General features: G+C 39.3%; 1 protein-coding gene across 10 annotated transcripts in view; it reads left to right on the top strand.

Moving 5' to 3' along the window:
* Window positions 1-12,813, top strand: part of CTPS2 (CTP synthase 2) — a 158,264-nt gene that overhangs the window by 26,428 nt on the left and 119,023 nt on the right. For 7 of the 10 annotated variants that reach the window (XM_087966978.1, XM_087966980.1, XM_087966976.1 and 4 more), the window contains 4 exons: window positions 2,090-2,295; window positions 3,492-3,662; window positions 5,062-5,162; window positions 10,201-10,317. In XM_087966978.1, the coding sequence (XP_087823104.1) occupies window positions 2,090-2,295; window positions 3,492-3,662; window positions 5,062-5,162; window positions 10,201-10,317 (595 nt within the window). Of the gene's footprint in view, window positions 1-2,089; window positions 2,296-3,469; window positions 3,663-5,061; window positions 5,163-10,200; window positions 10,318-12,813 lie in introns of all 10 variants that reach the window. The other 3 variants (XM_087966983.1, XM_087966981.1, XM_087966982.1) reach the window with 1 other exon arrangement.

The following is a 12,813-nucleotide window of genomic DNA, read 5'->3' on the forward strand; positions in this document are numbered from 1 at the left end:
TTTCTCATCAAAATGTGTTGAATACCAAATTCGATGTCTTTCAAAGTAGATGAATACCGGGGTACTGCTGTAGTTAGTTGCTTTTATTTGCCTGTGCTTGACAAATAAAAATTAGTCTAATTCATGATATGCAATTCTTTGTTTTCTCAATAGATGTCAGCAAATGCAAACATTTCTACCATGCATGATAAAATGAAAGTCTACTGAAAACACTTTCCAGCAGATTGTCTCAAAGGAGAGTCTCATAGGTTCTTATTCTGGAAGCTGGTTAGTAAAGGTGGTTAAAAGATGTTGAGACTCTAGAAAAAGTACAGAGAAGAGCAACCAGGATGATTAGGGAACTGGAGACTAAAACATATGAAGAACCGTTACATGAACTGGGCTTGGCTAGTCTAGTAAAGAGAAGGACCAGGGGAGACATGATAGCGGTCTTCCAATATTTGAGGGGCTGCCACAGAGAGGAAGGGGTCAAGCTATTTTCTAAAGTCCCCAAAGGCCAGACAAGGAGTAATGGATAGAAACTGAACCAGGAGAGATTTAACCTGGAAATAAGGAGAAACTTTCTGACAGTGAGAACAATCAACCAATGGAACACCTTGCCCTCAGAAGTTGTGGGAGCATCATCACTTGAGACTTTCAAGAAGAGATTGGACTGCCATCTGTCAGAAATGGTGTCGGGTCTCCCGCTTGGGCGGGGGGGTTGGACTAGATGACCTACAAGGTCCCTTCCAACTCTGATTATCTGAAAGGTGAAGGACAGCCCAGAAGTCCTTGCATCCTTAGAGACAAACAAACTTAGACTCTCTCTTGGCCTAACTCCTTTAAGCCTTCTCTCATCTTCATTATCTACCATCTTTGGCAATTTTGCTTCTCTTTGCTGCTGCAGTAACTTTTCTATTTCTCCTCTAACCACTTAACGGCTACCAAAATTTCTTTGAGACTACTTGGTGTTTACCATTTCCTAATCCGAGAGGTATTTGACATTCAGCTGTTCTCTTGAACACATGAGTTGCACTTTTTGTACTTTTCATCTTTGCAATTTCCTGTTTGAGATATGATCAGTCAAAATTATTTTTACTCATTTAAGCTCCCAGGAGATATGCTTAAACTTAAATGCTAGGCCTGATTAGTATTTTAATGAGAGACTTCCATGACAAATGCAGACTGGATTAAAAAAGAGGTTGAAAAACTTCAAACTCCTTGCTGTTTGGGGAATTCTGGGGAGTTGAAGTCCACAATCTCAAAGTTGCCTCTATTGAGAAACATTGCCATAGATGAAAGCAATGGTAAACCTTTTTTATATTATTGCCAAGAAAACTAAATCGATCTGAAAATTACATGACACAATTTCAATTCAAAGTATGCCATTTGTTTTTGTAAAATAAACACTGGCTGTTTTAATGTCTTCTTTCTTAGGATCCCCAACATTGATTTTTTTTTTCCTAACAGGAATTGCAACAACACTTTTCATTCACACATTTTCACCGACATTCTTGCATATCTATTTCTAGAATTAATTTTAATTAAATTAAGTAATTAATTCAGTTCCATGAATTAAAAATTCATTTGCTTGAAGTGGCATGTATCTTATATCTCTGCATCTTGTTTTTAAATATTCTACTATTTGTTAAACTGGTAAACCTTTAGCCATAATTGCACAATGGTTAGAATGCAGTACTGCAGGCTACTTCTGGCTGACTGCTGACTGCCTGCAATTTGGCAGTTTGAATATCACCAGGCTCAAGGCGACTCATTCTTCCATCCTTCCGAAATTCATAAAATGAAGACTTATATTGTTGGGGACAATATGCTGACTCTGTAAACCGCTTAGAAAGGGCTGTAAAGCTCTGTGAAGTAGTATATAAGTCTAAATGCTATTCCTATTGCTATTTTAGTTGTCTGTCATTTGCAATTTATTTTGATGGCAAATACATATAACTGTACATTATGCTATAAGTAAATGTATTTGTTATTATTTAATTTCTTAAATTCTTAATTTTAGTCCTACCGTGCTAAATGCATATTATATGCTATGATAGTTACTTCATGTGTGAATAAAGATATCTATATCTAACCTTTTCATTTTTAGGATTCCAGCTCAAGTGATGCAGCATATCCATAATTTCCCCATGAAATATATCCTGGTGACTGGTGGTGTCATTTCGGGTATTGGCAAAGGAATTATTGCAAGCAGCATAGGTACCATCCTGAAATCATGTGGCCTCCGAGTAACTGCAATCAAAATAGACCCCTACATTAACATAGATGCTGGAACGTTCTCACCATATGAGCATGGTATTTGTGGCATTTTTTTTTACAAAATGGAATTTCAGAATGTATATTTTATTAATTCCATTTCCCTTTTATGCACAAATATTTAAATAGAAATTTCATTTATTTCAACCTTGTTATAGCTTATTCTACTGCCTGAAGAGAATAAAATCTGATGGTCATGAATGGCATTTTTAAGGCCCTTATTTTGAACGGTATTTCAAAACATCTGCCTGCCATAGTCATGTGCTGTAGAGTTCAGATGGTAACATAATCACAAGTTTATACAATATGTGTCTCCACAAAATAATAATAAATCTCCTAAAAAATTAAAAGCTGTTGGATTTTCCATAGATCCCATTAAGTTTTGACAATCTCAAAGGATTTGGCATACATTTTTATTTATAGTTTTGTAGATTAGGTTGTTGTAGGATATAGGGTGCTGATAGTGTCTGGTAATACTGAGTCCTGATGCAAAGCTTCCTTAGTTTACTGTTATTAATAATAAAATGGTAGTAGCTCCTCCTCCTTCCAAATACGTAACTGAGGAAATGCAAGAAGCCATTGACAGTCAGAAAGGTAGTACAGGCAATACAAATTATAATTCTAAGCTTCAAGTCTCATGCATCTTATGTGACTGTTTTATGTAATATTGAACATTCTATTTTTCTATGCAACTTAATATTTATTACTATGAAGATCTCCAGAGCTCTAATAATTCTACTTCCTGCCATAGAAGGAAGCCTGCAAAATCTCAGTCAAATGGATGTCTAACTTAGTTTGAAAATTTCCAGTGATGCAGTATCGAACCTCTAAAAGACAGGCTTTTCAACTATTTAATAGGTCTTGTGGTCAGAAAATCCCTTCTTATTTTAAGTTTGGATTTCTGCTCTTTACCATCTTTATTGCTCTTTTCTACTCTCTTTTCAGTTCCTTAGCATTCTTTGTATTGTGGGACATATATTATTATATATGTACTATATACACACTATAGATATACACTCTGTGTGTACATATGATTATACATGTAAATAGTAAATCTACTGGACTCTGAGTTCATGTTTATAAGTAAAAATTACTCTAGAAATGCCTTCATTTTCTATTCCTACTACTAAGGAGTACTATTTAGTAGAACTTCTATTGTGTCTTAGTAAAAATGCAATATAGCATATTTTACTAAGTATTTCGTATGTTTCAGAATCACTGCTTTGTTTGTTCAGGTGAAGTTTTTGTACTAAACGATGGTGGAGAAGTTGATCTAGACTTGGGAAACTATGAAAGATTCTTAGACATTAGCCTTTACAAGGATAATAACATCACCACTGGAAAGATCTACCAACATGTCATCAATAAAGAAAGGCATGGAGATTACTTGGGAAAAACTGTTCAAGGTATCTTTGTGTTTAAAAAAAAAGCAAATTATTTCACTTCTTTCCTGAGATATAGTGCATGTAATTGTCCAATTCACCACCTCAGTAATCCACGGTGGTAAATTTGTACAAACTCAGTTAATTCTAGCTTACTCAGTAAACTATATAAAAACTCAAGGCTTGACACAAATTGTGAAATAGTTCACTGTGTTGTTAACAATGTGATATAACTTTCAAAGATTAAACATATTCTTTGAATGTTTTAGACAGCAGTTCCCAATCAGGGACCAGTTTTGTGGAAGACAAGTTTTCTATGGACCAGGGTGGGTGGGATGGTTTTGGTTTCACTCACTCACTGTTCATCTCCAGCTGTGTGCCCAGTTCCTAACAGACCTTGGACTGATACCGGTCTGTGGCCTGGGGATTAGGGACTCCTGTTTTTACAGCATCAATGAAAAACAAAAGACAAAAGTAATTAAGGAAAGGGCATGTTTAAGTATAATTTATAATTATTTAAAAGGCCTGTCAAACTGGCAACCCATGGGCCAGATATGTCTTGTTCAGGCCATGCCCACCCCAGTTCCGCAAAGGGAAAAAACATCGCAATATGTCACGATTCATCACGTGATGCGATTGAGTTTGACACCTGTGGTTTTAACCAATTAACCTTTGTTAAAATACTTAAACAAAATTGATAATAAGACTCAGATTGATCCCAGTAAGAAGAAAGAAATCATGCCATGCTGAAAAGCACTCTCCTTAATAATTCACTTCATGGATATACCCACAGAAGGACCTCCAAAATTCAGTATTGTCACTTGATAATGTTCCCAAGCTCCATATTCATATATTGTATACTGAAAATACAAATGAGAAAACAATGTTCACTTCATTCTATCCCAATAACAAATCTAACTGCCCAGAACTTCCTTAGCTCCTTTAGAAGAAGTCCTGCATACAGTGCAATGCTTACAGGAACAGTATTCAAACATATAGCTAGTCATTTGCTAGAGAAATGATTGTCGCTTACAGAACTGAGGTCATTCTTTTCCCATGTATGTTTTCATTTCAATCCTTATAAAGTACTTTTTGAAAGATACAAATTGCTATCCTTAGTTACCAGGTAGCTATTGATGCACTTATGTTTGCACTGTATTGTTAAATTTTATATTAAAATATTCTTACTCAAGTTGCAATTATTTCTATCATTCAATAGTAAATAAGTTTCTAAGAATTCACATAGCAATTACACTTTATTCTTACTAGTTCATTTGATCAGATTACTATAGAATCTTCTAAGATCTCAAGAAAAGATCGTACTGTAGCTGTAATTGCAATTATAACTTTAATACTTGGAACACTTCCATGAAATAATGTATATCCAATTTTCTGTTGCATTAATATTTCATTTGATTTATAGTTGTACCTCATATTACTGATGCTGTTCAAGAATGGGTAATGAATCAGGCGAAAGTTCCTGTGGATGGTGATAAGAAAGAACCACAGATATGTGTAATTGAAGTGAGTATGAACTTTCTGTATGTAGCTATGAGCAAAGGCTAATTTATTATATTTAGTCTTGACTATAATTCCAAGAGACTCTTGGTGGTTTATAGGAATACAATTCAAACATCCATGGCAGCATTAAAGTAATAATACAAAAACTCTAAAAATCATAGAAAATAACCTGAAATCTTGCTATCAAGTGCTAAACACTTTCCAGAAGAGCTCTATTTTCAGCTGCTTCCAGAAGGCAATTAATGTAGGAACTAATCTTACCTCCAGCAGGAGGACATTCCAGAAAGGTAGAATTGCTACTAAAATGGGAATAAAATCATCTCACCTCAGGCTGGGGAGCAACTATGCCCCAACTGGGCATAGGCCCTCATGACTGCAGCTTCCACCTGCTGTTTCAACGGGAACTGCAAATCCAGAGGAGCCCCAAGTCATGAACTTGCTCCTTCGTAGGTGTCAGCCTTGCCAGACAGATTAGACAGGAAACACAACCTGGTAGGCTAAATCCAGTTTATTGTAACCTATATGAAGAGAATCTTGCAAGTACGATGAAGTTATAAACTTTGCATTGTCCCAAAAATGCTTCTTCCAAAGCTTTTCAGTTCTAACTCTTGGAGCGATGAAAAGCTTCTTGGATGAGAAGCAAAATGTTTTCATAGAAAAAAAATAAGAAAGCCCAATTTCTTTTGGAAAAAGCACCTTTGGAATAACCATGACTTGGATGATTGAGAATCTCCATAGACAAATTTTCCACTGTCTCTTTTACTGCCTGAGAAGCTAAAGAAGCTTCTTGCTCCATCCACAAACAGGCTGCAGGTATGCTGTCTCCTATCTGACTATTTCCTCTTTTGAATTCCAATGGATGTGTCAGCTGCTCATCTTTGCTTTCTTTGAAGTCGCTAGCAGCTGTCATAAGCAGGAGGGAGGGGGCATCTGGGAGGGAAAGTGTGCTGAAGGTGTGAAAGAATGCTATGGGGAAATGGAGAGTATTGACACTAACAGGAACCAGAGATGACAAACTGAGCCATCTGCCAAGCTTCAAGAAAGCCAGCCCTGTGAAAGGAATTTACCCTGGTGCCTGAGGCACCAAGTTCTCCAAACATCAGAACGAGACCTGATTGGATTGCTTTCCTAGGGGGGTGAGTTTTGAATACTGGGGATTACATTCAATATAAAATTTTCATGTGGTTTTTCCTCAGAGCTTGCCTCATCCACACTGCATTCAGCATCTCTAGTAAAAGTACCATTTTCTTTTTTTTTGGAAAAATACTTTATTAGTTTTACCTTTAAAAGAACAACACAACTACAAATCATGTACAACAAAAAGACAAATAGGCCTTGGCATAGACCAAGAGGGAGAGAGAGGAAAACCTAAGAGAGGGGAAAGGGAAGAGTAAGGGAGGGGAAGGATAGAGTAGGGAAAACAGTTAAAATAAAACCATATTTTGTGACTGTCTGTAAGATCCTTTCTTCTTCAAAAGTATCATCTGCGGTGCTTTTCTTTATCTCTGCTTCGAAGGCCCTCGGCCATAATTTTCCTAGAGGTGATCTATCTTTGGTTTAGCCAATTATACAAAGGATTCCAATTGTTGTAATAGGATGAGGATTCTTTATTTTTTAGTGCTTGGGTTAGTTTGTCCATTTCGGCGCATTGTAAAATTTTCTGAATAACCATATGTTCAGTGGGAATGGAAGATAATTTCCAGCACTGGGCAAATGCCAGTCTGGCTGTGGTTAAGATATGAACCCAGAAGTACTGGCAAAAAATTAGGCGCTGGCTAGAGGAAATAACCAAGGAACAAATAGAGTACAAACCAGAGTCCTTCCTTCTAGGAATTTTCGATAAACAAATACCCAAAAAATCGAAGTATATTGTAATTCATATCTTAAAGTACCATTTTCTAAAACCTATGGAGTCAAGGATCGTTGTTTCCTAGGGAGTAGCTAGGGCCAGTCTGACAGTAGACAAGCGCTGCTGTTGCAGTTAACCAGGAGATCAATGTCTATTGAGGGGACTGAGCAAAAAATGGCAAGCCATAAAAGTGGCCTGGAGGAAGCTGTAACTTGTGAGGACACCCAACCAAAGAGAAGCTTGAATGGCTGGGGATCCATGAGGAAGCCCAGAAGCCCTGCTGGTTGATCACCCTGGGGGTGAAGGAGAAGGATTTGGAAGAAAATGTTCTGACCTAGGCTTCACAAAATCACGAAACAGACTCCTTGTCTTGACAAAACCCCTTTTTATTAGGCTAATGTGAATTCCTATCATTCACATCCAGCAAAGTCCTGGCAAACAGTCTTTCAAGGGTGAATTACAGCCACAGACCTTATCAGGGAGAGGGTTTTACAAACTTGCCATGACTCAAAAGCCTCAGGGCATTCGATTTTGTAAAGACCCTACACCTAGTCAAACGACAATTCTGGTAGCCATCTTTCAAAAAGGACATCGAAAGCTATGTAGCCAGTTGCCCAGTATGTATGTCAGCCAAAAGACAACCAGGGAAACCCATGGGACTACTGCAACCAGTGGCAAATCCCCATGTCCCTTGGAAATGAAGGACGACCATGGATCTGTGGACTTTATAGGGGAACTGTCTGAGAGTGCTGGGAACACCATAATTCGGGTGGTTACTGACTTATTCTCCAAAGTAGTCCACTTTATCCCTTGCTCAAAGATCCCATTAGCCCATACTTTGGTTAAGCTATTTGTGCAGCATATTTACAGACTTCACTGACAGAGGGGTGCAATTCACCTTGCTTGAATTTTTGAAACTCATGGGGACTGCCCAAGGCTTAAGCTCCTCCCACCCCCTCAAATGAATAGGAGGTGCGAATGAGCCAATTCAATACTGGAACAGTACCTCATATGCCATATTAACTATCAACAGGATAATTGGTTTGATTTTTTACTGTTTGCAGAAGTGGCATATAATAATTTAGTGCATAGCAGCACCAGGTTTACTCCCTTCAAGGTAGCTTCAGATCAGGACTTTTTAGCAATCCCAGAACTATCTTTGGACAAACCCTCATTATAAGAATGTCTACAACAATTACAAAACAATTACAAAATAACACACCAGTAGCACTCTTGAGAAAGCATGAGAAGCCTATAAATTACAAAACAATTACAAAATAACACACCAGTAGCACTCAAGAAAGCATGAGAAGCTATAAATGACAGACTGATTAAAAAATGTGCCAAACCAAAAGAATTTAAAATGGGAGACAGAGTATACCTCTCCATAAAATACATATATTGTACCCAACAATCCAAAGAACTGGGCTCTAAGTAGATTAGTCCCTTCTGAATTAACAAAATTATCAACTGAGTCACAGTACAATTGGACTTGCACAAAAACCTGAAAAGAATTCCCCCAGTTCATTTCACTGTAGCCTGTTCCCTTCGGCCACTTCCTCCCACACTACCCCTTCCAATTTTCATAGAAGGGGAACAACATTTTGAGGTGAAAGAAATTTTGGACTCTCGAAAACACAAGGGCAGGATCCAGTAGTTGATTGCATGGAAACAGTTCACTGCTCCCCAATCTGAATGGGTTGATGGACGCCACATTAGAGGTGACAAACTCTTTCATGCTTTCCACAATAAATAACCCAACAAACGTAAAATGTCAACCTCAATTGAATACATAAGATTCTCTTTTCTTTTCTCTTTTAAAGCCAACACCTTTACAAAGGTGGGCCGAATGTCAGCTACTCATCTTTGTTTTCTTTGAAGCTTGCTACCGTGTTTCTCATATAATAAGGCCGGATCTTATTTTTTTTTTTGAGCCCCGAAAAAATGGCTAGGCCGTCTTTTCAGGGGTGACTTAATTTCCCCCCCCCCCTTGCATCTTCGGGTGGGCGGCGATGGCTTGGATGTTGACCTCGGCGTTGGTGGGGCACTTCGTATCGGGGTCAACGCAGGCAGCACCATATCCAGGTGTGCAACAAAAGTACTTCCTAATGGCAAGCCCCCCCACCATTCCCCCCATTTCACATGTTTTAATATAGGCCTTAATTTGGGGGGAGGGGCTTAATTTCATTTCATGCCTATAAAACATGCTGGGACTTCCTATTGGGGGAGGCCATATTGTTGGAGAAACAGCGTAGCAACTGCCATAACCCAGGGAGGGGGAAGGGGCATCTGGGAGGGGAAGTGTGTTGGAAGTGTGAACGAATGCTATGGGAATTAGGGAATATGGACACTAACAGGAACCAGAGGTTCTAAACTGATCCATCTGCCGAACTTCAAGGAAGCCAGTCCTGTGAAATAAATTTATAACAGTGCCTGAGGCACTGAGTTCTCAAAACATCAGAATGAGACCTGATTGGATTGGTCTCCTGGGGGTGGGGGGAGGGTTTGGGGCATTGGGGATTTTTTTCAATATATGATTTTTGCATGGTTTTTCCTCAGAGCTTGCCTCTTCCACTCTGCACTCAGCCTGTCTAGTAAAAGTATATTTTCTCTGAAACCTATGGAGTCAAGTGTCATTCTTTCCTAGGGAGTAGCTGGGGCCTGTCTGACAGGACAACTACTTCTTCTTGCTAGGGATCAATTTTTGCTTGTTGTTTCCTATCCAGATGTTCACAGCTTCCAAGCGCTGGGAAAATATCAGCAGCATGGTCCCAGATAGGGATGTAATGTTGAGTATCATCAACATACTGATGGTACCAAATACCAAATATTAGATGACTCTGTCAGTGGCTTCATGTAGATATAAATAGCGATATGAGAGGTGGGGGAAGGACTGACCTCTGTGACAACCCACAAATAAGAAATCATTAAATCAGCTTCTCTTACCATCAGCAATTAAAACCATCCTCCGAGGAAGGAATGGAACCAATAGACTCTGAGCAGTGAAGAATATCACAATGACATTGATGAAACTATAAAATGAAACCATAAAAACAATAATCTCACAAATTTGCCCAAATTATTACTGGGAACATCTAATATACATTTTTAAAACATCCTTAAACTGAAGTATAGATGGAACTATGCTTTTTCATTTGCTCAAACTAATTAACTGCATATGTTATCTTTTAGTTGGGTGGAACTATTGGAGATATTGAGGGAATGCCCTTTGTAGAAGCTTTTCGACAGTTTCAATTTAAGGCCAAAAGAGAGAACTTCTGCAACATTCATGTCAGCTTAGTACCACAGGTAAGTATTTCTCATCATATGTTACTGCTTTACACATTTTAAATTTGATAAAATATTAATTCAGAGGTTTTTGAAGAAGTAAATGAAGCTGAAATTGTATGCTCTTAGATATATTCTTGTTGTTCATTAATTGCCAACAAAACATTTTAGACTGAATGATTCTAGGAAAGATTGGAAAGTCTTGTGTTGTATTTATTTCAATCAGTGAATAAACATTTGAAGGCCTTTATTGTATTTATATGGAACATATAGTTAGATCAAACTCTAACCCTAATAGAGTATGTGTATTTTGCAAATACTAAACTTGGGTTAGGCTTTTTTGTGCCTTAGTATGTTTTGTAAATCAAGCCTGTTTGGTTAATTTCTAACATAGTACATTGTGTGAATCCTCAGATGGGTCAATTCAATATCCAGGGAAGTGTGTTGTTTAAATGCAAACTTTAACTTCAAATCTATTTAAAAATAACACTTAATTGAAAGAAATCTATTTAAAGATAATACCTGTAAAAGATACATCCTAGGAATTATAGTTTGTTCCTCATCCATGCCAAACCGTCTCTTTTGTGTTGCTGGAACTACTCTTCCCCTGTGTCAAGTCCTTGGTCAACATTGATGACGATGCTTCCTGCTGTCTCATAAGGACTGATGCTGCTAATTGCTTGGAGAGGATGGTGGAGTTGACTACTGCAGATACACCAGGACCCTCTTGTACAAGTGCTCATACAGGACCTCGTTTATTAACTGCATGAACACTGCTGGGGATCCTTGTAGCCCAAATGGCATCAGCAAGAATTAGTAGCACCTGGCTTTCATGCTCTCTCACTCGGTAGTATGCCTTCCTCAAGTCTAGGTTGGTGAAAATTTTCCCCTTTGCAAGATGGCCCAAAATGTCCTGCATTAAGGGAAGGGGGTACGTATTCTCCAGACATATACAATTTAGCCCTCTATAGTTGATGCACAACCTAAGGGATCCATCTTCTCTTTGAATAGCACAGTGGCCACCATTCTCAAGTTCACCTATTGAACACATCCCGTAGCTAAGATCTTATATATAAATTCATGGAGCTGTCCCATCTCCCTGGCTGTCATAGAATATAGCTTTGCTTTTGGCAGCTTAGCCCTGGGTACAATCTCAATTGCACAGTCTGTGGGATGGTGGGGTGGAAGTGTGCCGGATTCCCTCTTGCCAAAAATCTTGGCCAGGTCCCGATATTCCTTGGGAAACTGGTTCTGAGCTATCACTCTCTTTTAGGATTTTAGCTGTTTCTTCTTTCACTTTCTTACCCGCAAGCAAGGCAGCTTCTTAGCACTTTCCCTAACTTCTGCTGGCTGGATGTTTTCCTTCATATCCGCTGTTTGTCTCTGTCCCAATTGACTGATGGGCTCCATTTCTTCCATCATGCCAGGCACAGGACCATGGCCTCTGTCACCCCCAGGGCCACAATAAAATGAATTTCTTTGTTGGTCCCGGCTTTTAGCTCCACAGGTGTGGTTAGGCATTGCACTGTCTAGCTGGGGAAATGCTACAGGTTTTCTTAGCTTCCTTAGCCTCCTTCCTAGTTTCTCTACTACTTGCGGGCTAACTAGGTATCTGGTGCACCCTGAGTCCAAGAAGGCCATAAGGGTCCCCTTTACTCCTGAGGAGGACATTGAACTATCCACCCTAGCAGTCAAGGGGATGATGGTGCCATTTATCATCAGGTCGTCATCTTCATTGTCACTCTCATAGAAGACTGATCCCATCTTGGCAGTGGCTGGAGTTCCCTTCCCCTCACTGGACAGAGGGGAGAACTCACCAACCTGTTGTCCTGCATGAGTTTTCTCTTTTGGTTTCAGCAGAGCTTTTTTCTTCTTCATTTGGCTCAGAGATGGGGGACCGTCACTGACTGTGGCTTGAAGCATTCAACAACTCAGTGTCCCTCCTTTCCACCCAAAAGCAGCCACCAAGGTTCTGGTGGGGTCTTCTTCCTCTGAATGGTGGCGGGCTCCCTCTTTCTCCCCTGAGAGCTGCTTGCCTCTTCATTAGCTGGCGGGGTCAAGTCTCATGCCCAGTGTGTTCATGGAATTCCATCAGGTCGATCTCCACCTCTGTGGCCATGTGGTACTATGCTTGCAGGTTGTGCAGCACCCTTCTGGGCAGGCAATTCTGGTACAACTTCTTGTTTAATCCTTCTCTGAAATGGTGGATCAACATCCATTCAGACCAATCTCTTAGGAGTATAGGCAGATGGCAGAAGTCTTGGATATACTCCATCACCAGTTGCTTCCTTTGCTTTAAGGAATGGATACGGTCTTCCATGCATCGAGCCGCCATAGGGTCTTCCATTCACTCTCATAGGGCTTGCATAAAAGCATCAAGGTCATGTAGTTCTGGGGTTTCTTCATTATGCAATGACACCAACCACTCTGAAGCGCTTTCCTCCAGGTTGACCATGATGACATGGACCTGAGTCACATCATATGGGTACATCACTCCATAACATTCCATGTGGTGCC

Source organism: Notechis scutatus, chromosome 5 (genome assembly GCF_049901735.1).
Source record: "Notechis scutatus isolate UNSWTSFEM ecotype Mainland chromosome 5, rNotScu1.2, whole genome shotgun sequence".
In the NCBI taxonomy this organism is placed as follows: Eukaryota; Metazoa; Chordata; class Lepidosauria; order Squamata; family Elapidae; genus Notechis; species Notechis scutatus.